The following is a 26,962-nucleotide window of genomic DNA, read 5'->3' as shown; positions in this document are numbered from 1 at the left end:
CAGAGATCATTTACGCATATACAAACATGGTACACTGTAAAAGCTTGTTCAGATATGACTGTGTAAACCATCAAAAACAAAACAACCACATTTTTTTAACGTGTATTGAATGGATGGCAACTGCGCGCAACAAAAGTCCTACGCGTTCTCACTGAGCTCTGTGTTATAATATTCAGAAATGTGCAGTATATTACACTTTATATCATCCTTTTTTAATCGTCTCTGTTTTGCAGAGTCATATCTGAATGAGGCTTTAGGTGTAGACGATGACAAATATTTCACTATTATGTGCGTTAATGAACAGAAAAGTCTTTTTAATAGATGCAGGTGTAACAAACAATTTTGAATAAATTCTATAACCTTCAGTTTGGTTACAAGCATCTTTAGTTCAAAAGGTTCATATGACTGTGGAGCAACGAAAAAAATACACGGTGGCGACGGGCGATTCGCCCCCTAAACCTCTGAAATCGCCACGGTAAAAATCAAGACGAGGGCGAAAAAAAATCAATATATCTTGAAAAATCGCCCCCGCCATAAATTGATATTCCCTATGAATTAATAAACCAATTTATTGATGTGTCTGAGTGAAATCTCCGTTCCAACTACCAACTCCAAAACTAGAAACTTCCATCAACATTTTAAAAGTTTTGTGAGTTGCAGCGGATCGGCGGTCGTACCTACTGTAGCTAGATCTACAGCGGTATCCGCCTGCCTGCGCCTAAGCTCCCGGCGGCCGGACAGGCCACCGGCCCCGATGCATTCGTGCACAGCATGAATGCATACGCAGTCCGCACACGTTCACAATACACAGAAACGTACTGGCTCAGCTCCAGCGCGCGCCCGCACGCTCCTTGTATGAAGCAAATAAGTAATTGCGAGTGACGAGAGCTCAACTGCTAGCGACCAAATTGGTACGTAATATGTTTATTTAGTCTTTTTTCTGGCCCTAATTTTTATCATGGACAATGCAATCCCATTAAAAAAAATGTTATTCCGTCTAAAATTGTGTTATTTATAAGTTAAAACCATTAAATGCGAGTATATTTTTACTGTTGTCCCACATACTGATATATTTGTAATAACGAAACGTGCAAAATCAATGCCGGATTTTTTCCTGTAAAATCGGTATAAAGCAAGTTTCGTACACAGAAATTGAATTTTGTTATAAAAAAACCGTAAATAAATATATAAAGGATGTTCCTACTCCTCAGAATATTTCTTACAACTGTTTAATTAAATTAAATTATTTATATACGATCGATGATGATGATATCAATTTCTGTCTACGAAATGAAACTAGCTTTGGCTTGGCCTTTAGAATTAGAGTCTATAAAAAAAAAATAAGGCCATGATTTTGCATGTTTCGGCATAACAAATAGACCCTACATCGGTATGTGGGACAACAGTAAAAATATTTACTCACATTTAATGGTTATAAATGGTCTAAATAACACAATTTTAAAGGGAGTTGGTCTACATTTTTTTTTAATGGGATTGCATTGTCCATGATAACAATTAAATTTGGGACAGAAAAAAAGACTAAATAACATATTACCTACCAATTTGGTTGCTAGTAGTATGATGGCTAAGGAAAAACACAACTTATTGTTACAGCTTACAATATGGCTTTAAGAAAGTAGCCCCTTTTTTTTTTTTAGGCAATGGGGAAAAGTAGCCCCCATAAAAAAATTAATTCCTAGCCCGCGTGTCAGTGATAATATTTTCTTAGGATATGAAAAACGAACAGTTAAACAAAACACTCCTTTTGACAAGTTTTAGTTACATGTATATGTAAATCATAAAGCCACACGTTTAACACAAAGTGAATAAATCATGGGTATCAGAATGTCTGCAATACTCTACATGACATATGTACGCTACAATTGTATCTATATTTGCCTTTGCTTGGAATTTAATTGGGTAAAACCGCGTTTAAAAAAAATACAACCTTTAAAAAAAAAGAAGCCCCCCTGAGCTCCAAAATAGCCACCGCAAAATAATTAAGGGGGGCTATTTTTTTAAGGGAAAATCTGAAAAGAGCCCTCGTAAAAAAAAAAGTAATTTTTTGGTTGCTGTGGAGAAAAAAGAAAGGAACATTTCATGGTAACAGTTTTGGGTTTTTTTTCAACTGTTTGTACATGTATCATTTCTAAGCTCAGAATCTCACCATTAGATGTGTTGGATAACTCAGAAAGACAGACATACAATTTGCTTAATAACATTCAAAGTATAAGAATCTAAATGGTTCTAAATACATTCCTTTTCATATCAAAAATGTTACGATAAACCATTAGAAATTAAGGAATGACACACACAATACAATTTGTGTATCTTAAATGGTCTATTCCTAATTTCCCACAAAGAGCAACTTCATAGAACTCTTTCTATGAAGCTGAGAATGAAAGATTTGCTAATACTTCAAACTGCAGGGATACCAACGAATTTTACTCAATTAACTTGAAAAAGAAGTCAATACATGTTTAAGCCCCCAAACATCCTGCACAACGGAGCCTAAAAAAGTGACAGGGCCGGAAATGATTTGAATTCTCTGAAACCTAGCATCGCTGCAAACCATCTCTCCTTACCTTGAAGATGTCCAGTTCTCTGACCAATGGCTGGAGTTCCCTGCTGGTCGGTTGGGTGTCGGTCAGTCTGGCATCGATCTGGTTGACCCATTCCTGTAGGTTCTGGAGCGAGTCCACCTTGTCCGCACAGAGACGGACAATGCGAAGGTCCTCCAGGGCATCGTTCAGACAACGGTTGAGGTCGTCGTAGCGCTTGTTGGTCACTTCCAGTTCTTTCTCAACTTCAGTGTCCTCTGTTTGTGATAGGAATTGAAACAGTTGTATTAGTAAGGGCTCATATCCTTACAATTTTATTTAATATTTCATTCAGTATCACAAAGAGATGGATTTTTGGTGTCATTTCACTCCTCTGTTGTCTGAGCTTTCCTAAGATGAGACGAGCCTTCCTTTTGCATGCAAATGATGGATACTCGTACTACTTGTCGTCATTGTCATGAAAATCATTAGTTCTTCTACACTTATCATCACAACTACTATCAGCATCATCATCACATATTTCTTCATCAAAATCAACATTATCATCATTATAAACTTAACCATCTCCATCAGCACTGTGATCATCAATATCACCATCAACCCCATCATCATCACCATAGTCACCATCATCATCATCACCGTCATGTTTACCTCCTAAAGACTTGTCAGGCTCGTCTCTTCTTCCCTCCCTCTTGGTCTTTGGTTTCAGAGGAGTCCACTCCGTCTGGAGTTGAGCACCGATTTGAGATGACCAGTAGTGACGTCTGCTGTCCATTGGATGCATGATGTCACGGATCAGGTTGTCAAGGGCAGAGCCGACCTTGTTGACCTCCACGATCTTGGGGCGGTAGTCAGTGATCTCTCGCTGCAGAGGCTGAGGAGACAAAACAATTTAGTTGTTTTAGATGCTTTATTTCTAATACCTTGTCACCCTCCCCCAATAAAAAGTAGGAGGCAAACCTGCATGGATAAGTGTAAACTGTATTTATTAAAAATTGCAATATATGATGTAATGCAATGCAAGTACATTCAAGTAAAAAAAATTCTGCACATATACCATTCTTTCAATACATGTTGGTGCAATAAACTACATAGTTGTAACTACGTGTACAGGTATATGCATGTATCAATTTGGATGTGTCAATATTCAACCTGCAAAAATTGAGTGAATGGGCATGCAATCTCTGTTATATCTCTCAAGTCTCTTTGGACATAATGAATACTACATCAATCTGTATTAATAGGCAGCAGTGATATGATTATTCTAGACAAATTTCAATGATGCTTGATATTAAAAATGTACTTTTTACAATAATAATAATAACAATAAGATATTTCTATTCCGCAAATAAACATCGTAGCAAACTGATGAAGCATACCTTGAGATGTTGAATTTGGAGGTCAACTGCCTGGATGTCTTGTACTTCCAGGTCAAGCTTGCCAAGCTTATCTTCCATGTTCTCCAGCCAGTAGTTGACATCGTTAGCACGGCCGTCGTAGCGCCGGGTCGCGACTTGGCGATCTTCCAGCTGCTGCACACTGTATCAAAATACAACAAAAAAAAAATCTTTGAGAATCTAGCTGGATTTGATAACATAAACTACAGGGCATCAAATACTTTGGAGAATTCCAGCCCCTGAATAAAATTTAGCTTCATTTACAGCAGAAAATTCAGAGAAACATATCAAAATAGGTTTGAGGGAAATCAGAAAAGCAATACACTAAAGCATTTAATGTTTTGTGATATGAAGTTAGCAAGACAATTGGGAACTATGTCTACAAATATGATGTCCTCACTGTTTTATATGTGTTTGGCATACCCCCCGTCTGACTTCTCCTCATGCCTTAGCTCAAGACATATTGATGTAGGCCTACATTCTATCATGGATATCCAACACCACAAAGGACTTGTTTCTTTTGTTAATCTGTTTTTATTGAATATTTGAAATTATTTGAAACTGATATAGAAAGGGAAATGGACAATCCTTTTACCGTTTAGCGACAACATCCTCCAGACTTGTCCAGTTTTGGTCGAGGTTTGTGAGTACAGCCGAGACAAAGGATGTGTCCCCTGCCTTGGGATGGTTGATGAGCTCTTCACCAAGAGAATGGACAGCCTGGCACTCAGGACGATGAGCATCAACATCCTGGATGATCTCCTAAAGCGACACGAGGACAGGATAAAATATAATTCTTTGGCCCATATTCCAAAAGCAGTCTACATTAAACTAGATTAAACTTGGTCCACTCAATCATGGAGCACCAACAATGATCATTTCTTTGATAAATGCTTTCTATGTAATTGTCGTTAACACATTTTCAAACATACTATTCCTTGATTCCTATCTCCATCTTCAGCTGAATGGGTGCACATTGTCATGAAAAGCTTAAGGTACAATAACCTTTAAAGAAAGGAAAGTCACTGTACTTATAACTGCACTTTAAAATTGCATCCCTAAAAAATATCGTCAAAATTTCTACCATACCTTGATAGCGGTCTCTACTTCAGGGATCTCCCTGTCATTGAAGTCACTGGACTCCAGGGTCTCTAGGAGAGGCATGAGCCACTCCTCCAGATCATCCAGCTTGGTCTCCAGCTGGACCAGGTTACCTGAGAGACCCTGCAGGTTCTCTCCATGCTCCTTGAGGGAGCCGGTCAGCTGGCCAAAGCGGGTGTCAAAGTCGTTCATCTTGTCCTGGTAGATGGCACGCTCCTCCGGGGCAAAGTTGCGCAGGGCAGAGTTGGTGGCGCGGAAGACGGATTCGATCGTGGGGCGGTGGTTTTCAATCTCCTTCTCCAGCAGCTACATTGAGAGAAAATATTGATAAGATTAATTTTCTACCCACACAAAAATCTACATACTGAGCATCTTGCAACCAAAAAGGATTTTGAACAGTAAGCCATGTTGCAAAATCAATTAATTGCCTTGTTGCCAGTAACAATATATATCCCACCACTGCCATCAGGTAAGTGGTGTTGATGCTGAAATAACAACTCTGCCAATAAGATATTTTAGTGATGGAAAGCCATATTGCAAGTGACCGTTACTACCTTGTTGCCAACAACAACAACATATATAATATCCTATCGCTGCCACCATGTTGTAATAACAGATAGTGCCTTGTTACTAGCAATGCACTTCTTTACAAAAGATGCTTACATTAAATTTTGCAGTTTGCTATTAAACATACAATACCCTGTAGCCATGTTGATGGCCTTGTTGCTCATGGTGTTGCTATTTACAGAGATGTATCAAAGTTAAAAAAAATGAGTATATGACAGGCTCTCTTACCCTGTACTCCTGAAGGTTCTCCACCAGCGGTTCCTTCTTGACGACGATCACCGTTCCTTTCATCATCCTCATCAGCGTCTTATCTTTGTCTTCCAGCCATCGTAGGAGGGCATCCAGACTGTCCTGGACAGACTGAGAGTCAGCCAGAGCCTTACGCAGCTCACGCATCCTGTCTGCCAGCTCTCCCTCAAGCTCATGGTACCGTCTCACAACATCGTCTGAAATTGAAATAAGATGCAATTATTACATCTTGTATTTTAAATCTTATTCTGTTGTCAGCCGAAAAAGTACATTTAAATTGTACATGTATTATATCCGATACATGTATAATTTATCCTACACTGTATATGCTTTTCTGTGAAACATCTGTTTAAAGTTGTTTGAAGAAAAAATATCTAAAAGGAAATATATAACATACAATATGAAACAAAATGGTAATGGTTCTACAGTGTAGTTTATTCATTGGAAAAGGGGTTCTGCGGATTGGGACTTGCAGTATTTCATTCATTTTTGGACAATGACAATTTTGTACAATGAACGATAATCATTGAGCATTCGCTCATAATAATAATAATAATACATGAGATTTATATAGCGCCATTATCCATTTTAATTAAATGCTCAAGGCGCTTCAAAATATTAGGAACACATTACATCATGACAAAGAATCGGTACATTTACATAAGAAAGAAAATGCAAAAATGAAAGAAGGAAAGAATGAATGTCTGTCTTCAAAACGCAAGATTAAACAAATGGGATTTAAGGTTGCTCTTAAAAGATGTTGAAGAGTCGGAGTTCTTCAGCTCCTGTGGAAGTGAATTCCACAGGGCTGGTCCGGCATGAGCAAAAGCTCGTTCCCCCCAAGATTTCTTTGAAAGCGGTATGTGTAGAAGACCAGAGTTGGAAGATCGGAGGGTACGTGTGGGTTGGTAGAGGTGAACTAAAGACTGGTTGTATTCAGGAGCTGTTTTGTTCATGATTTGATGAACTAAAAGAAGGATTTTGAATATTATACGTTCTTTTACAGGCAACCAATGGAGATTTTGTAAGATAGGAGTAATATGACTATGTTTGCTTGACAGAGAAATAATGCGTGCAGCTGCATTTTGTAGTTTTTGTAACTGTGCAATTTGTGAATTTGGTAAATTATAGAGTAAACTGTTGCCGAAATCCAAACGTGAAGAAATAAGTGAGTGAACAAGTTTCTCTGTTGCCGAACGAGTCAGATATTTCCGTATGAAGCCAATATTGCGCAATTGATAGCGAACTGATCTGGAAATGCTTGTGATTTGTTTGGACATAGACATTTGAGAATCAAGAATGACGCCAAGATCGCGACATGAATTTGATAAGGGAATGGTGTTACCGGAAATAGAAATTGAGTCTATATTTAATTTATTCAACTGAGGTTTTGAGCCGAAAAGAATGAATTCGCATTTACTATGATTTAATAGCAGAGAATGTGACTTCATCCAGGCGTCAATATCAGCGATGCAATTTTCCAAATTTTGCAAGGTTTGGGAAGCTCGAATTTGATGCGGCGGAAAAGAAACAAAAACTTGTATGTCATCTGCATATAAATGATATTGAACAGAGTGACGTTGAAAAACATTTCTGAGACCAGTTAGATATATTGAAAATAAGGTGGGCCCGCCCACAGAGCCTTGGGGTACTCCACAGCCAAGTGGCCTGGGGGAGGATGTGAAACCATTTAAAATACCACTATAGATTCCACTAATTTCCATTTGACCCCAGTACTGACCTGTGGACTGGTTGACCTCTTGTTTGGTGGCAGGTTGAAGGTCAACAAGATCTTCTCCTGTTGATTTGACACCGTCCACATCACGACCATGAAGAACAACATCGTCATGGAGAGTCTGGGCGATTTGACAAATAAAAGACGATTAAGGTTTTAATGATTTTCAATGGACACTAATAAAAGTGTACAAAATTATGTAAACCATCGAAAACAAATTCTGTTATCATGATGGCCCAAATGAAAATTTTGGCAATGGATTATTTTAAAATGGCTGCTTACTGGTACCAATTGGCAACCAATTATATGTATCTGAATTAACAATAACTTCTGAAATGGTCAAACATCTGACTGTTCTATATTGAGTCAAAAGTAGTTGGAAATATTTTGTACTAAATAATATGTGTGATCTTTTCATCAAATTAAGCGCAATTATATGTACCGGTATGCAATTGTCAGGAGTGAAAATCAACTATCATCTTTCAACAAGATTCATGTACATACATACATACATGTACATTAAGGGAGACAAGCCAGAATAATAACACAGGAGAGATATCTGACATACCTTGAGAGTATCAATCTGTTTCTGAATGTTGATTGGTTCAGAAGCAATGGGTTCTTGAAGCAGAGAATCCAGACTCTCCCTTGCATCCTTCAACCACCCATCAGTGGATGTCAGGTTGTTGTTGTAGGAGCGATGGCAGTCAACGAGATCTTGAAGCTCCGATGTGAGATCGTTGGTCTTCAACTTGAGAGCATTGTAGCGGTCGTTGCTGTGGCCCAGGTGGTCACGGATGATGTTGGTCTCCGGCTCCTCTTCAAAGTTTGCATTGAAGTCTCTGGGGAGGGCTGACTTGCGGTAATCAGCTAGCTCCTCTTTGTACACCTGAAAACAAACAAAATATCAGTGACAGAAATATGTAAATATGTGTAAGAGGTATACAATACACTTATAGTGTATATGAACTTGAGGATGCGTAATGCAAGAATAAATACACAATTTTCAAGTGATTTTGATGTGGATAAAACTAGAGTGATTTAATTTGGAGTAAATCCTTACACAGTTAGTTAATATCATTCAGTCATGAGGTCTCTAAAGACAGAATCCTTACCTTGCCGTTGTCCAGGAACTTGTGTCCTGTCTTGGTGATGTACTTCAGATCAGCTCCTTGACTCACAACCTCCTTCTCAAAGGCCTTCATGTCCGACAGGCTCTTCTCCAACTCTGGCAACGTCTTAGGTACTGCCTGTCTCTTGGACTCAACGGTCCTTTCCGCGTTGGTAATCCAGTCATCAAACTCGTTGATGTCTCCATCGTAGAGTCCGATGTCCTCTGCAGAGGATCCGAGCTTGGTGTTGCGGGTGTAGGACTGGACGACAGCGTTGTCAAAGCGTGTCTTGAGGTCATTGGCAGTGTTCTTGAGCTTGAAGGCATCAGCATCCTTGAGACGGCTACTGTACTGATCTACAAGCTGAGTGGCAGTGTGGACAGTTTCCATGACAGGCTGCTGTCGGTTGAGGATCTCCTCGTGAAGAACCTGTGAAGGAGAGACGGTGTAATGAACAAACCTCAGTCGTCAGGGTATTGGCCTTAATACCAGGAGATTTCTAGTTCAAAATGATTCCCCAGAGGAAAAGACCCCATTTAATAGGGCATTTATTATCATTCCCTTTTTATTTTAATGCAGGTTACCCACTCTGACATTTATCACTTACATGCCGATAAATTAACTCTGCAACACAATATAGCCTATACAACAAAACAATGCAGTATTTGAGATACTGTCATAGCAACATGGTACATATCATTGTTGACTTTTCGTTCTCTTTGGTCTCCTGGCAGTTCATCCTAATGTGTAGTAATTGGAGAGGGTAACCTGGTTGAGCTAAAGAAAACCTCTCGTAATATCATAGAACAAAGTTAATGCATTTGCAAACTGAGCAGTACAATCCATACCTTATGTTCTGAAGCTTGCTGTTTGAGTGGTTTTGTCTCCTCCTTGATGGGTTGTTCAGATCCTAGACGTCTCTCAATGTCAGATACCCAGTCAAGTAGCTTCACATTGGAGCTCAGAGCATCGTTGTACAGCTGCCTTACACGCATCTGAAAGACAACATGGATGGATATCATGTTAACTTAAAGAATTCTACCATTTTCAAAACAGTACAACTGACTAAATGTTCAGACTTTCAAAAGTACAACAAATGATCCACATTCCTTTTTCGTTCATCAATATTCGCATGCACACATCAAGAGTATCTATGAAATGTGAACAATATCTCAACCTACCTCTTCTGTCATCTCCCACTCTAGCTTGTCAATGTTAGCCTTGGTGTCTCCATCAATCTTTGCAGCCTTGTTCTCCACCGTATCAAAGTACGTCCTGAGTTCATCGGTCTTACGCTGGAGCTCCTCTTCCTGCTCAGGGAGAAGACGAGCCTGGTTCTCACGGGCAAACTGTTCACCGGTCACGATCGTCTCAAGGATGGCTGGCTTGTTGGTGTTGACGCTGCCATTGAAGTCCTGTCAGAAGAAATAAGTGATAAAGACTTATGAGACAATCATACCACAGTTCATGATTTTTACAAAGCATTATTGCTTTTCAGGTAACATTATTATATCTACATGTATCTTCAGACAATAAACAATTAACCAGATGTCTAATACAGCTGATATTAAGACTCTCTGAACTGGATAGAGTCTATTATCCAAATTAAGACTTACTTTTTCAAAGTTGTATCTACAATATAAAATTATACACAAGGTACATTTTATTCAAATCAAATTAAAGAAACCTTTTGTAATCACTGACTTATATAAACAATTTCATGGTTAAAGATACTTATACTTGATTCATATCAGCATTGATTTGATACCAACCCAGCTAGCAATGTCTGAGAAGAAAGCAAACAAAATTGTGAAAGTAATAGACCTACCTTGAACTTGTCAAACTCCCTCTTGAGTTGTTCCAGGTCCCTACTGGTTGGCTTGAGCTTCATCAGCTTACTGTCTGCATTGGCGCACCAATCTAGACGATCATTGACATCACCTAGACGGTCCAGGAAGAGATGAGCCAGGCCGATGTCATCCTCGCGGTCCTTGATGCGGATCTTAAGACCCTCGTAGCGGCGGTTGACGTCGCCCAGCTGGCGTTTGATGTCACTGTCTTCTGTAATGTCGAAGGCGGAAGGGAGAATACTTTAAATGCTATATTGTTCATGACCTGTTTCATTGACAATATCTTAAAACTGTAGAACACTAACCCAACATACTTGTACATGTAATCCACATTGCAGTCTATGGAAATGTGTTGTACAAATGTCAAATCTCATTCAACTGGTTTTTACTTGCTATGCATCATTCTTTACCCCGTGCCTCCTGTTTTCAGGGATTTTATCGAACCAATTGAGTGAAATCCTGTTTGCTCATACATGTACATCTGATTGGATTATTTACCTCTTACTCAAATGAACACACTCAGGGGCGGATCTAGCTTTTTGCTAAGGGGGGGGGGGGTTTGACCAAAATAATGACGATGCAGAGCATCGTCCACGAGCCGCGTAGCGGCGAGCCGATTTTTTGGGGGGTGTTTATTTGAACCCCGTAAGTGATGTTTTCCTGGCATCTATTAACACAATGGAGACCATAAAAAGCAGTGCATGATAACGTCTTTTTAAATCAAGTAACAGCTTAATACACAGTTATATCCAGCCTTTTTATCATGTGTTTGGTTAAGTTACCAGATGAGTTGAATATCTTCTCACAATATTTGCACTTGAAAGGGTTTCTCTCCAGCGTGCGTTCTTTTTTCTTTCTTTTTTTTTTTTTCTTTCTTTTTTTTTTTTTTTTTTTTTTTGGGGGGCCGCCCAAGGGGGGGGTTTGAACCCCCTAAACCCCCCCCCCCCCCGTAGATCCGCGCCTGACACTTTTACTTGTTTGCTACTGATTCTTAAAGCATGATCAAAAGCAAGTTTTTTTCCCCCTGAACATGCCTGACCTTAAATGGAGCATATCAGATCTTTATTAGATGTAATTACCTAATGATCTAATAACGATTGATTTAAAATAAAAAATTCACAAAAATAAGCATCTTCTGTACCTGTTGGTTCTTGGTGTGTGCCACGCTCCAGTGTCTCTTTGATCTGCTGCTGCACTATCTGGTCTCCTGAAAGACCTGTGCTGAGCTGCAGGGATTTGTAGTGAGGTGTGGTCTTCACTGGTGCTTCCAGTTCCCGAAGCAGCGTGTCCAGGTTGTTACCCACTTTGTTGATCTCCTCCATGGTGGGCTTGTAAGCGGCGACCTCCAGGTTGAAAGGCTGGGATAAATTATAGAAGACAGAGGTATTTTCAAATTTGAATTATAAAGACCAAGTCAAGGATTCCATTAATAGAACATTGCCATTCTAATCATCATCGTTATAATCACTGTTGTTTCAATTTTCATCTCCAACAGCATCAGCATCCTTGTCATCAACATACCCATTATCATCAGTCATAACTGCCATCACATCTCCTCCATATCAATAGCACCATGTCGTCATAAATACACTTGATCCTTTTTTTAACCATCACTACTAACTATTGTTTCATTTATAATCACATCTACAGCTGTACAATGTATCCCCATCTCAAAACAATCAATGCTAACATCTCCCATTTCTGCCTTCTCAACAAACCCACTTCATCTCACAGACTTTCTGAAAAACAGCTGTTTATGCCGTAAGATTTACCATGTATAAATAAATTAATGAACTTGATCTTACCTTGATCTCCTTCTCTTGCCTGGAGAGCGTCCTGGAGTCCATGGCAATAGGTTGGAGCTGACTGAGTGTCCTCTCCTTGGTAGTGACCCAGGTGTTGGTATCACGGTAGCCAGTGTTGTACTTGTTTGTGGCTTGCTGCTTCTGGGTCAGTTGCTTCTTCCTGAAGGGTTTCAAAGAGATTCAATTTGAAAGATTAGAAATTATGTTTGACAGGGTAGTTCATCTTCTATGTATAAGACTGAATATGAAGGTTTTCTGGTTAGTTAGTTGCTGTTGGGTTTTGTTGTATTAATCTGTATGTTAAGTCACTAATCTGTTCTGAATATTGTTCATCATCATCACCACCACCACCATCCACCTTACCTGAGATCCTTGAGATCCTGGAGATCCTTCCAGTTCTTATCCACATTAGCCAGGACAGCGTTGACATAGCTTGTATCCTTGGCCTTGGTCTGGTTGACGATCTCTTCTCCCAACTCATGGACCAGCTTGTACTGCGGTCTGTGAGCCTCAATCTGGGTGTTGATATCCTACAAAACACAATCAAACATAGATTACTAAGGTTAATGAAGCACAAGAAATATTCATTTATATATAAAAGATTTGAAGGGGACAACAACAAAAAAGTGACTCGATTAAACTGAAGGTTTTCAAATTACAGGTGTTTTTTCCACAATCACTCATGCATGTGAGTAAACAGAAATACTTATCCTGTATATTATCTGCAGGAATAGTTACAACTTCTGGTACAAACATACATGTAGAAAATAATGAAATATCAAAGCAGACCCTGTCAATAGTTTATTCATCATGAATAAAGAAAGTAAAAGGAGGCATCATTCCTGGATATGAAAAGATTGTGCCCAAACACTTCTGTTATCTGTTGCTACCTTTCTTCCTTTCACTCCAATATTCCTAGTCACCCAATCTGATTTCATAGTACAGACAATGTTATTTCATTGTTATGTTGCTTCAGGTGGTTATCTTTCATTTGAATCTACATTTTCATAGGAGGAGGCGTGATAGCTCTGAGGTAGAGCAGTGGTCACGTAAATGAAAGGGCACAGGTTAAAAACCAAGTCGATGCTCTAGTGCCCTTTGGTAAGACATTACCAAGTCCCTGGGAGAGGACTTGAGACCGTTGATCTCCTGGTTGCTTACTTTAATACAAGCATACACATGCTTTCTTAGCAGTCAGGTAAATCAAACAAACAAACCAAACTTACATTGAGCTTCTTGCCGAGCTGGTTCATGTCCATTCTCATCAGGTCCCTCGCCTCTAGGGTCTCTAATCCTGGGATCACAAAGTCTTCCAGGTGGTCGACCTCCTTCTCAAAGTCAGCCAGCTTACGGCCGAGGAGGAGGAGATCTTCCCCATGCTTCTCTGTGACGTCGTCAATGATATCATAACGCTTCTGGATGCTTTCAACCTTGGATTGGATATTGCGTGCTTCCTCAGGTTCGCTGTTGAGGAGGACCTCGTCAGCTGCCTTGACCACAGACTCAACGGCTGGCAGGTGGGCTACGATGTCGGTGTTGATCACCTGGGAATGAAAGGCAGTGTCAGGAAAATGAACATTTCTATTTCCACATATTCTTTTTTAGAGAACAAGTAAACACATACTGGAGTGCAAGTGAATTTGACATTGGTGCCATATGTTCAGGCATATCATGGGTAGAACAAACTATATTTTGAAAATATTGTATATTCTAAAAGCAAAATATAGATTATCTGTTAAATGTTTTATTTAAGAAATTGATCAAGCCACACAATTAACCTAAATAAGAGAAAAAATCTCAAATTCATGAAAATAAGGAATAAGAATGAATTACATTGCGAATGAAGAAAACAAAAATGTTAATGGTCCCCTTCTCCCTCCTGGAGAAACATATGTTATAAAACATGTATGGAATGGCCATCTCTAAACAGTGGTGGTCTTTTCTGTTATCTGGGGTGGCCTTTATAGGCGGATTTTACACTGTATTGGATAAAAGAAGAAGGAATCGGAATCGGAACATACCATCTGTTCCTCGATGTTCTTGAGCAGAGGCTCCTTCTTGGCAATGATGATGGTACCTCTGTCCATCTTGGTCACGTCCCTCTCTGCCTGGTCAAGCCATCGCAGCAGAGCGTCCAGTGATCCCTGGAGGCCTTGGGCAGTGGCAAGAGCAGTGTTGAGCTTGGTCAGGAGATCAGCAATGTGGGCCAGGAGAGCCTGGTAACGCTCGTTGCTTTCATCTGAAAGTATTGAGGAGAAGAAAAAAAGACATTTCAAATGATTATCAAGAATGATACATAAACCTTATCTATATTGCAGACATATTCATCCCAGGGGATGTGAAAGGTGTCTACTACAGTAACGGTAAGAATTATTAATACCCTGACATGCTGCCTTCAGGCACCTAAAGCATTGACCAAGAACAAAGTGCAAGAATACTCTGATAGAAAATTTTGTCTGATAGTTGAGTGAATTGTAGTAGCCTTAAAAATGTGCCCATTGTAAAATGAACCTTTTTTTTTGTGTGCAGATAACCTGACTTACTTGGACATGTATCTGAATAATAGATATGGGGTTAAATAGCCTAACGTACAAGTAGTGAAATTAAATAAGACAAATTTTGACAAATATGCCTCTTGTGTTTCAGGCAAATGTTCCAATACCTGTAGGTTTTGATTTACAACCTTATAGCAAATACAATAGCATACATACAGGTACATGTACTGAACATCAAATGATTATTTCATCAAATCAAATTAAATGAAATCAAGTCATACCTTTGGTGTCATCAACATCTGGTTTGAGTTCTGGTTGAGCATCGACAAGCTCATTTCCTGTTGACTTCACTCTCTCAAGATCACGGCCATGGGCAATCACATCATCGTTGAAGTCCTATCAGAAGCAAAATTTGTAACAAAGACGTTCAATATACAATCTGTTTGACTGCTAGATAATTCTTTAAAAAAGAGCTTGATACAGAAAAATTCCATGGGTTTGTGTAACCAAAACATGTAGTTAAGCTTCAACCGATCTTACAATTCCACTCCTATGGATTTTGTCAAGAAAAATAATTTCTTAGTTTCAAACTGTCCGTTGCTATAAAGTGGTCAATAGGTTGTAGATATCTTATACATGTACGTGTATGTGGCAATGTGTATTCAAAACCTATATTTGAACGCATATTATTACTGCTTTTAATCCAGAGGACTTCTTTTCCTTTTCTTGCAAAGAAGATTCAAAGTAGATAATATGTACATCATCCATTCCCATGTATTTTTTGTTCAGTTCTCCAGTATCAACCTCTGACTGCTAGAAACCTGATTTATCCACTAATCACTTAATACTGCACAAGTACCATACATTGTTTCATAACTAAGCAACCACAGACAACGTGCACGTACATACATGAAATAATCAACATCAAGTCCTTACCTTGACCCTGTCAATCTGTTTCATGATGGAGACCGGTTCGGTTCCGACCGGTTCCTTCTCCAACACACCAAGCTTCTTCTCTGCATCGCCGCACCATCCGTTGAACCCATCAACGGCAGAGTTATACTGCTCATGCTTGTTGACCAGGTCCCGAAGACGCTCGCCCAGCTCACTGGACGTGGTCTTCAGGGTGTCCATCCTGTCGTTGATGGTCGAGATGCAGTTCCGCATCACCTCTGGTCGAGGGTTCTCTTGGAAGTTGCGTGTGAAGGTGCGTGGGAGTACGGTGTTTCGGAAGTCAGTCAGAGTGTCCCGGTATGCCTGTTTTACAGAGGAAGAAGTACGTGGTGTGAACATGGGCTCAATCATATAACATTCATTCACTCATTTCATAACAAAACATCTAGGAACTAAATTATGTCATTGAACAGCACAGAACCATCCCAAGGAAATGCTCATTATGAGCTTTAAATCACCTGCACAATTTAGTAGTATCGTACCTTCAAGCTGAAAACAATTATTTCATCCTCGAAATACACAAGTAAAACAATGTTCAAAGTATCTGGATTTCTTCTTAATCAGGCTTGGTAAATTGCAATTGTTAAAATTATTTAAAGCATACACAAAATGGGAAATATTGAAATGCCTTTGTAATAATATCAAACTATTTAAATCATTCAATTAGAAATTTGAACAGGCATGTGTAACATAATCAAACCATGTACATGAATATACATTTAATATCAAAGGCAATTCTGCCAAACAATCTGTTCACCAAGCTACACATAAATCAGAATTTAAATTCTGAACATAGGATTCCTGGCAATAATTTACGCACACTACACTTCCATCCATGCAGGCATGCAAACATTTTGTTACACCATCTGAAGATAAGATATTTACAGCTTTGCTCGAGTCTTATTCAAGGGGCTCTCCTGCTATGTACATACAATTCTTTATCTACATGAGATCAATTACATGAAATACAAATTTCTGTCATGCAAGTTTAAATTTGTCATTTCTTCCAGTTCAATCGATTTGGAACATTTTCAAGTTAATTCAACATGCATTCTCCAAAGGTTTTCCGATCTTAAGACATCAACGGGCAATAATTAATCTTATATCTTAACAAATTTTGGTCATTTCCATAAAGTCTTCTTTGTTCCTGCAGTAAACTACTCCACTGCATTACCATGTTGCAAAGGTAGGTTATACCATTAACAGTATGTTTTTAACATGTATGTGTTCTTATGAAAACACTCTTAACTCAAGTTACATGTATCAGCCATTCATGACGAGTAGAGCGAGTTAATCAATTATTAAAAGCATATTGGGGGGTGGCATCAAATATTCATGCTGGCCAGTCATGCAGTTACACTGGAAGCACACCAATATCACAGACGTGAGGCAACAATTATAATAAATTTCTATACCATTGTGAGTTCTCCCATGTTCTGTGCCAGGTGCAATACGGTGTAAGAAACAAAATATCACATTTCAGCACATGAATTAAATAAAGTCTGTACAAATTTGCAATCAGTAAATGGTCATATTCTATACTAACAATTCAACGCATCTGAGAGGCATGAGCTTAAATCAGTTCTAAGTAAAGGACTTTGTACTAACTGAATATAGGTCAAAAGAAAAGGATGAAATTCATTTCTACTCTTCCAATACAGTACAGCTCCACATTATATACGTTCAGTAAGATTCAGGTTAAGCATAAATAAGTACTGTCAAAATTCTTCTAGCTTTCCTTTATGTATATGTACATGTATTTATCTCCTGAAACTAATAACGATGTATCTTCATGTATAATATGCACAAATAAAATACAAGGTATTCAAACACTGGTGTCTCTGAAATACGATGAACTATTCTGCGAACCAAATAGTGATTTAAACTACGGGGCACTACCGAAAGTATAAATTACATATTCCCAAAGTAAAATGAAAATAAATAAAGATATGATAGTTAAATGTGTGAAAGGAAAAGAAAATTGTGATGGTTACCGTTGCTTGTTCCTGGAAGGCTGCACCTGTCTTGTTGATGAATTTGCGATCTCCCTTCTGATCGTTGATATCCTCTGTGATCATACGATGCTCATCAAGCTGGCTCTTCAGCGTCGCATAATCCAATCCAACATTCTCACTCAGAACATCAATCTTATTCTCTGTCTTCCCGAGGAAGGTCTGAAGCTCCTCCGTCTCCTGCTCAAACTTCTTGACCTCTTCCAGGGCCGGGTTGAGCTGGTTGGTGCGGACGTACGACTCGTTCAGGACAACGTCGAAGCGAGATTGGAGATTCTGGCCACCGTCCTGTAGCTTGGTGAGGTTCTCTGGGCTGATGCGTTCTCCATACTGCTGCAGGAACTGAACTATGTCCTGTGTGCAGCGTGCTATCGGCTGCTGGTGTACTAGCACATCATCATGAAGGACCTAGAGGACAAGGACAAGTGAATACTTCAACTACTCTGGACATGAGATTTAATATCTTTAACTTTTGAATAATTTTTTGCTCACACCTTTTCGTGTTAAAGAAATAGAAATAATTGACATGTTTGTGTAAATCATACGCTGAAAAAAGATAAATGTGCGTAACTAAAAGTTCTCTTGGCATCCAAGTATTCCTTTACAATCATCTAATCCTATTTCAAAAGTACCACAGACAGATACTGACATACATATAGATATTCTATCTGAAGTATTAAAAGAGAAACTGATTTCAAAAAGATGTCTCCAGGTGAACTATCGTTAATTCAATGGAGTGGACAAATATTATAGCTTAATCCACTGCCTACGGGAAGTGGGTGACTCCTGTATTTAAGCCTATGGGAATGATATAATCCAGTAGTCAACGGGTGAAGAGATGCATGATCAAACAATATATACATGTATATATCTTGATTCATCCCTAAGATTACGACTCATCCTTAAATCAATCATCCTCTCTATACTTACCTTGTGGCTTCCCACTTGTTCCTCCAGGGGTTGAGACTGGTCGCTCTGTGGCTGCTCAGATCCTAGTGCATTCTCTGCTTGGCTCACCCAGTCCAGGAGTCCTACCAGTGCTGTCAGTTTCTCTCTCAGGAGAGTGTCCACTCGTTTCTAACAGACACAAGAAAGAATACAGGAAATAAGAGTGAAAACCTTTCTTGATAAATGATATTCTGGAGGTTCTACATGTAAATGAACTAAACTATTCATCATCCAACATGTTTTTGTTGACCTTACTTTGGGAGCACTCGCTGTAAATGCAGTTTTAGTGTTTGTGTGTGTAATTGGATTTTTACAGACGTGTATCAATCAGATATGATTATTTACGTCTGGGGACCGACCTTTAACATCACCATCCGAAAGACATGACTCAGTTTCGAATCTGCGTCCTGCGAATCAGTTTGTAACTTCCATTGTTAGTTGGATTACAGGTGGCCACCACAACGCCCCATTTGTGCTGTACTTCAATTGTACAACTTGATCTTTGAAACACTGTGATTTTTTACACTGTACATCTCAATGGCAACAAGACTTCAAAGTCGTGGAAAAGATGTATCATAAGGACATGGTCTCTGTATCTCTCTCCCTCTCTCTCTCTCTCTCCATATATTTATTATAGATATACACATTATTTTAATAAAAGTATGATAGCAAATTGAAACGGTATAGCTTGGGATGATAGCTAGATTAATAACAGGTTTGAACCCTTACCTTTTCTTCCTCCTCTCTGACAAGGTCATCCAGCGTCTGGGTCGAGTCACGGAGCCAATCGTTGGAATCATTGTAGACACGATCGTAGCGAATCTTGAGTTTGTCAACCTTCTCTTCCAGTGGTGTTTGCTGGTCATCTGAGAGCTTGTCACGGTACTCTCTCTTGAAATGCTCTGCAGAGCTGACAGTGTCACTGACTTGGGGTTGTTTGGCCTGTACCTCGGCTTGAAGAGTCTGAATGATGTAATGAACATATGCAAATTATAAATTTAAATACGTCATATACATGTACAAATGAACTCTGTGTCAACTCAATTTTCCTGATGTCCACAACAGCCATTATAAATTTGGGTCTCTATTATATTTTAGTAATCATGTAGCCTGTTCTGTGATAAAGTAAAATAGTTATGTACGGTAAAATAATGTCTACATTTTGTTTTCTCCCACATATTAAATTAATAATAGTGAACCGCATCCCTGTTTCAATGGAGAGACCGATCTGGAGATATTGCAAAACATTGAGACAGAGTAATTGTCACAAGAGTAAATTTCAGGTTACAAACAGCTTTCCTCACATTTTACACAATGCACTGGTCTCCTATAGCGTATACCGATCAACATGGAAGAAGTAAATTTGGATGTTAACAAACAAAAACTTACCTTGAAGGCCTTGATTTCCTCCCTGAGAGGCTCTATCTCCCTGCTCTTCGGCTTGGTCTGATCAAGCTTGGTATTCATGGCCTGGACCCAGTCCAGTGTGTCCTGGGCATTGTCTGTCTCCTCGTTGCATCTCTCTGCTACATGGAGATCATCCAGACAATCAACAAGGTGCTTGCGGAGGTCTGTGTATCTATGGTTGACTTCATCAAGTTCACGCTGTACTGGTGTATCATCTATGTGAATTGTAACATGAAATTGATAATGGCTATTAGCTTGTTGAACTTTTCAGATATTTTGCATCATTTTTGTTCCACTCTTCCATTAGCTTTTTGTTATAAATAGAAAATATGCAACATGAAATATGTTTTTTTTTTTTTTTTTCCTTCAACCAATTATTAATCTTATCTCCCTTTTTTTGCCATCCCTTCTACTTCTACTTCTATGGTGATACTCATCAACGCCTATTCACATGCACAATGCAATTACTTTCCAGTCTACATGCATGGCTATGCTAGGAATAATTTTAACGAGATAGAACAGCAAAAGAAAATGCAGAAGGGGAAGCTTGCAAGATCACTTCTCACTAAGTATGGATAAATTCCCTTAAAAATGTCTGTAGCCGTTTAGTTAGGATTTAGTGAAGAATCTTACCATCAATGTGAGGCTCAGACTCCACTCTCGATGCTGGTACAGCTTCCAGTCCAGGCTGTGTTGATCTCTGCAGGGGTTTGCATGGTACTGCTTGGGCTACATCCCTCTTGAGTGCATCCAGGGCATCACCAGTCCTGTTGATGTTTGTGATGTTGGGTTCATAGGCATCCACCTCTTCCAAGAAAGGCTACAAGGATAATAAATGAAATTGTTCGATAGTGTCTCCATAGATTAAGATTAATGTATAAATGAAATGAAATGAATAAGATTAATTTATAAATTAATGTATAAATGAAATGAATCGCACACATTTAAGCATAGATTGCCAGAAACAAGATGGAATGAAACACAAAAAAAGACAGAAATTTCAGAAGTATTCTTCAGATATCCTTAATTAGAAAAGCATTTGAACTGAGATATTTCTATGAGCACATTTGTGTTAAAAATTACACAACATTGATATCTCTGGATTTAGATATCGCAATTATACTGAATTCTAAAAGGGTTGCCACATCCTTAATGGAATCCACCTTTTCATTTTAACAATTTCTGCAGATTTATCTGTCTTGTTACCTTGAGTTCTTTAAGTCTGGCCTGGATGGCAGCCTTGTCCTTGACATGAGGTCTGGCTTGGTCTACCCGTCTCTCCATGTTACCCAACCAGAAGGTGGTGTCCTTGTGCTGGGTGCCATACTTGTCGTTGGCTGCTTGGAGGTCATCCACCTGCTTCATCCTGTTAGAGGTCACAACACATTGAGGGTCAACAAACTTTTTTCTCAATAATTGTAGATCTAACAAATTATTTTGCTTATGTTTTTCAAATAAATGTTCACATCAAAAGGGAACATAACCTGAAGACAATGTGACAAGAAAGGTCTATAGGTTATATATCTTTAGTCTATAGCCAAGTGGTCTTACACGTTAGGTACATAATTCTATGAGAAACACTGTTCAAGGAAAACATACATGACCTTTATAGACAGTGGTTCTTTCAACACATGTGATCGCTAAACCAAGTTTCACTATGTTTAGGGACAAAAAGCCTCCATCAGATTTTGATCTGTTCTTCACAAATCTTTACCTTTGTCCCAGGCTGTCCTCCAGCGTGGCCCAGTTGAGGTTGACATTAGCAATGATACCCTTCACATGTGAGGTATCATTAGCTCTGGGTTCCTTGATCAATTGTTCTCCCATCTGCTGCACCTGCTTCAGGGCGGGACGTTGTCCATCCACCTGCTGGCGTACATCCTAAGAAAACAGACCGATTCAATCATGAATTTTAATATCATTTTCCTAATGAACTTGAGATCCACATAATCAGGGTAATGTCAACGGAATAAAAAAATCTTTGGCCGAATAGTTTTCATGCCATCTCTTTGGAAATGATTAACTCATATCAGCCAACTATTTTATTTTCTTTCATTTTTTTTTGTTGGGTCAAATGCATATTGTAGTAAACATTTCTATGCTGCTTTAAGAAGATAGAACCATGTATCTAGCTTGGACGCTAAAGCGGATATTTGCAGTACTACAAGGAGTTTCTTCTACACAAGACTGCATATTACTTCTGTCAAAAGAGACAGTGGCAGATGAATTCTTGTCTAAAGGAACAATCACGAAAGAAACCCAACAGGATGCATCAAATTTTGTTCAAACTTTTTCTCCCACGAGCACTCAATGTGCCCATATCCCCTTTCCATCCTCTTCAAGCCTATCTACATGTACTCTACGTGACCCAGCTTACCTTGAGTTTATTGATGAGCTTTGGAGTGTCCATCTGTCCCATCTCCTTGGCGTTGAGGGTCTGGATCACCGGAAGCTCCCAGTCCTCGACCTTGTCCACCCGGCTCTCAAAGTCACCCACCCTGTCGACGAGTCCCTGGAGGACATCGCCCTGCCGAGAGGTCGTGTCACCGACCTTCTTATAGCGGTCATTGACCTCAGCTAGCTTGTCGTTGATGAGCTTGGCCTCCTGAGGCTCACTGGTCTTGATGAGCTGGGTGGCAGCCTGGTTGACGGCGTCAATGTCGGGCCGGTGGCTGACGATATCCTTCTGGAGGATCTGGGTTTGGGAGGAGGTGAGGATACATATACATATGTCAAAACTTGGATCTTTGCCATAGGCGGTATAAACCACCCTAATTTTCATGCTTTATCTAATTTTTTTTTTCAACAAAATAATGTTTGCAATTCTTTATGAATTCATAAAATACAAATTTACATGTGTTGATATCATTAAACAATTTTCATATTAAAAATCATAAACAATTAAGGAACTATTGCTGAATACTGTTCTCATGAAATCACGTTTTAGACACATCTTTGTAAAATCAGGGACACTCTATGGTATCTGTTTATACAAGTGGTTATGAAAGCAAATACCAACTGTACAGTATGCTTAAACCCATGGTTTTCCTGAAATACAAGAACAAACTAAACATCAGGAGCTTGCATATAGGAAACATACTGACCTGTTGTGACTCCATGTTCTCCAGGAGTGGCTCCTTCTGGAGACTGATCAGGGTTCCCTTCTCCATGTTGTAGCAGTCCCTCTCTGCCTTGTCCAACCAGCGCAGGAGCATGTCCAGATTCTCCTGGACACCCTGGGACTGGCTCAAGGCTCGACGGAGAGCTGCAAGGCGGTCATCAATCTGGCCTTCTAGGGCCTGGTAGCGCTGATCGATATCATCTAAAATATCATGGAAAGAGGTGTAGTATACTTTTAAACTGCTACGTACAACTATATCATGAGCAGAAGCTCTACACAAGAACAGCATAAACCATGAGAACTTTGTATTGTACATGGACAACAGGACCTAGAACATGTGGACCCCCAAGTTTTATTTTTGGATAAAAAAATCATGAAATTTTAAGATGAGACTCATTCATACAGAACTAACAAATTTAAACAATCATCACAAATAGTATCTTACTGTCCATTGAAGAAGAAAAAAAATCATCAAAAGGGTTTTTACTTTTGTTCTGGGTAATGACATTGTCAAAATATAAATATCTACAATTTATTTATTAACATGCACCTTGATGTATCTCCATCCAATATGTGCAGATATGAACATTATACTTGTACATCTTTCTGAAGTGGTTAGGAACTTGAAATTAAAAATATACATGTAAATGTACTGCAATACAAAGTTCAAAGTTCAAATACCTGCTTGTCTTGACACATCCCTCTCCACAGCAGGTTGAATGACCACAAGGTCATTGGCAGTGTCATTGACCTTCTCAACATCACTCAGATGCTGGACAACATCATTCCTCAGATTCTACAAGGGATAAAGGTCAAAGGTCATCAGTATTAGTCATGTACAGTGTATTACAGACTTGAAAGTTTAGGTGAATAATGCCAATGTAAACTTTGATATTTTGAAAAGCTTGGATAATTTTGTTTGTTTTATAATCACCTTTTTTCTTCTTCAAATTAGTGCTTCACATCTCATAACAAACATGTTGCCACCCATGCTCAGAAATATTAAATAAAAAGCCAACAACAACAAATTTCTAGCATTTCATATTTGCCCCTTTATGCAAATTATAACCATTTCCTCTAAGATATGATACACATATATGCATGACTCTAACGTACATGTATTACAAAATTGAGTATATTTGCAAATCGTTCTACAGCTTATCAACACATTTGTAACAAATTCATGCAATGTAAATATACACAGCACTTGCAACCAACAAAAAGAGTTTATTGACAGATTCTCTTTTTCAACAATTAATGGAAAAGCAATGATAAAATTGTATCCATGCAATAGCTCTTGATTATTTCGTCACTACTCATACATCTCTTTGGAAAAAGGGGTAATTTCAAAAGCATATTGACTACAGAATGAAATCTTGATCCTTGATATTTTCTGGACAATATATTTATTGAAAGACTCTTTAACTTACAATCAAACTCATTAAAAAATTCAAGAAATTTGAAACATACATGCATATTTGATTCTAGAATTACAAACCAGCATGCATTTTTCACAAGGACACTAGTTACACAACATTTTGGCAAGAACATTATATCATACATGTGTGTACTTACTGTAACATCCTGGGTTGATTAATCAAGAAAAGATCATAAACAAATATGAAACTTAAAATACACCAACTACATTTTCAATTCATTTCCATGTACATGTACTTGAAAGTTAGATAAAAAGACTGATTCAAACAAGTTCTTGAAGGTTTGTAAGAATTTTGATAAATCTCTGGCATCTGATTCTACCTCCAAGAATTTTTCTTGGATTTCATTGATTAAAAAAATACTGAATATTTCACGATGGAAATAAACATTGCACTATAAAGAATTAGGACACATTTGTAGCTACATGTAAAAAGTGTATATCTATTCAAAAAAACTGGTTCTCCGTGTAATATTGCACAGGGTTATCAGTCATTTGAGAACATACCTGTAGTTTCTCAATCTGCTTCTCAATGGCTGTTGGGTCTGCGCTGATAGGCTCCTTGAGCAGCTTGGACAGAGTGGTCTCTGCATTGCCCAACCATGGCAGGATGCCTGTGACAGCATTGTTGAAGAGTTGGTGATGGTCCACAAGAACCCTAAGACGTTGCGTCAGGTGCGAGGATGTGGTCTTCAGGTCACTGTACTGTCCATTGGCCTTGTTCAGGATGTCACGCAGGATGGTGGGTTCAGGCTCCTCACGGAAGGAGTCGTTGAACTTACGGGGTAGGACAGTCTGTCGGAAGTTGGCAAGCTCTTGACGATAGACCTGATGAGAAGGAACGTGTTTGAAACGTTACCACATCTACAAAATGAAGAGTATTAATCTGTTGTCTACTGAGTATTCCCCAAGACCAATTACTAAAATTACCCATGACTAAACAAAGAAATCAATCACTATTTCTTCTGAAGATTGCCAATATGAACCAGCAAATTTGTTTTTACCTTCTCAGCATCCATGTTCCTCTTGGCGTTCATGTTCAAGAAGCGCACATCAGCCCCTTCAGTCAAGATCTCCTCATTGAAGGTACTCTGGTTCTCAAACTGATCCTTGAGAGTCTTGAGGTCCCTGCCGATGTCCTTCTCTGCCACCTGCAGCTGTCTGTCAGCATCTCCTAGCCACTGGGTGATCTCCTGGTTATCTTCCAGGATCTTATCCAGTTCTGGGATGGCTCCATTGAGGCGGTTCTCACGGGTCTGCGACTGGACGTAGACCACGTCATAGCGCTTCTTGAGCTCTGAACTGAGGTCCTCTAGTTTGGTACGGTCTGTTGGTTTGAGGCGGTCAGCGAACTGGTCGATGAGCTGTTGGGCTGTCTGGACGACCTCTACTACTGGCTGCTGATGGGCAACGATATCCTCATGCAGCACCTGCAAAAAGTATAAAGATAGGTTGAATGAAAATGCTTCATAAAACGGCAGGCATTTCCTGTAATCATTTACGACTCAAATTCACTACATTTTATGTAACACGGCTTTCAAAGGAAAGATGACTAAAATTCATGCAATGCTACATTAATCTGTATAATGCAATTAATTGAACCAAGCAACAACATTTAAAAAAAAAAAGAACATATGTGTATAAAAAAAAATAAAAAGAGACAAGTTAGATTAGAGATTAGATAATTAAGTTAACAATGCATGTGTAAAAGTAGGATAAAAAAGGAGAAAGAGGTAATGTGGAATGTAACCTTTGACCTTACCTTGTGATCCTTAGCTTGTGCACCAAGGTTCTTAGGTACTTCTGTCATGGGTTGTTCAGAGCCTAGTCTATGCTCAGCCTCTTTCACCCAGTCTAAGAGATCACCTAAACCTGCAAGGGCTTGCTGCAGACGCTCGGCAAGAGATAACTGGGTAGGTGAAGAGAAAGGGATAAAAATTCATCATACATGTACATCACTTTTGAAGCTGGCTAAACCGTTGACAACTGAATTCTCTCTCTCATAGGCTTAATACAGGAGCCACCAGGTTCTAGTAGACAATGCGTTTATATAAATTGCTCATTGTTTTATTAAAGCATTGTTGAGCTCCTAGAGGTCCCTTTTAAACATATTCAAACAGGGAAACATTTGACTATTGAATAGAGGTATTAAATGGCAATACTCGATATGTATGGCCATTAATATCTATACAATTTACGACGTAACCCATGGG

General features: G+C 39.0%; 1 protein-coding gene across 1 annotated transcript in view; it reads right to left on the bottom strand.

The window, feature by feature from the left end:
• Positions 1–26,962, bottom strand: part of LOC582631 — a 155,724-nt gene that overhangs the window by 27,666 nt on the left and 101,096 nt on the right. Inside the window, exons 119-150 of the mRNA XM_030983831.1 lie at positions 26,512–26,658; positions 25,754–26,179; positions 25,257–25,577; positions 23,996–24,110; positions 23,298–23,515; positions 22,571–22,888; positions 21,908–22,074; positions 21,400–21,559; positions 20,827–21,013; positions 20,176–20,408; positions 19,516–19,749; positions 18,769–18,915; positions 17,821–18,246; positions 15,809–16,129; positions 15,154–15,268; positions 14,399–14,616; positions 13,604–13,921; positions 12,741–12,907; positions 12,378–12,537; positions 11,714–11,930; positions 10,551–10,783; positions 9,904–10,137; positions 9,571–9,717; positions 8,726–9,151; positions 8,179–8,499; positions 7,617–7,731; positions 5,855–6,072; positions 5,048–5,365; positions 4,554–4,720; positions 3,941–4,100; positions 3,213–3,435; positions 2,586–2,818 (exon numbers count right to left, since the gene is read on the bottom strand). Of these exons, the coding sequence (XP_030839691.1) occupies positions 2,586–2,818; positions 3,213–3,435; positions 3,941–4,100; positions 4,554–4,720; positions 5,048–5,365; positions 5,855–6,072; positions 7,617–7,731; positions 8,179–8,499; positions 8,726–9,151; positions 9,571–9,717; positions 9,904–10,137; positions 10,551–10,783; positions 11,714–11,930; positions 12,378–12,537; positions 12,741–12,907; positions 13,604–13,921; positions 14,399–14,616; positions 15,154–15,268; positions 15,809–16,129; positions 17,821–18,246; positions 18,769–18,915; positions 19,516–19,749; positions 20,176–20,408; positions 20,827–21,013; positions 21,400–21,559; positions 21,908–22,074; positions 22,571–22,888; positions 23,298–23,515; positions 23,996–24,110; positions 25,257–25,577; positions 25,754–26,179; positions 26,512–26,658 (7,410 nt within the window). The remainder of the gene's footprint in view (positions 1–2,585; positions 2,819–3,212; positions 3,436–3,940; positions 4,101–4,553; positions 4,721–5,047; positions 5,366–5,854; positions 6,073–7,616; positions 7,732–8,178; positions 8,500–8,725; positions 9,152–9,570; positions 9,718–9,903; positions 10,138–10,550; positions 10,784–11,713; positions 11,931–12,377; positions 12,538–12,740; positions 12,908–13,603; positions 13,922–14,398; positions 14,617–15,153; positions 15,269–15,808; positions 16,130–17,820; positions 18,247–18,768; positions 18,916–19,515; positions 19,750–20,175; positions 20,409–20,826; positions 21,014–21,399; positions 21,560–21,907; positions 22,075–22,570; positions 22,889–23,297; positions 23,516–23,995; positions 24,111–25,256; positions 25,578–25,753; positions 26,180–26,511; positions 26,659–26,962) is intronic.

The sequence above is a fragment of the Strongylocentrotus purpuratus genome, unplaced genomic scaffold (assembly GCF_000002235.5).
Source record: "Strongylocentrotus purpuratus isolate Spur 01 unplaced genomic scaffold, Spur_5.0 spur5_scaffold_13, whole genome shotgun sequence".
Lineage (NCBI taxonomy): Eukaryota > Metazoa > Echinodermata > Echinoidea > Camarodonta > Strongylocentrotidae > Strongylocentrotus > Strongylocentrotus purpuratus.
The sequence above is the reverse complement of the archived record's forward strand: the minus strand, read 5'-3'. Positions and strand labels throughout refer to the sequence as shown.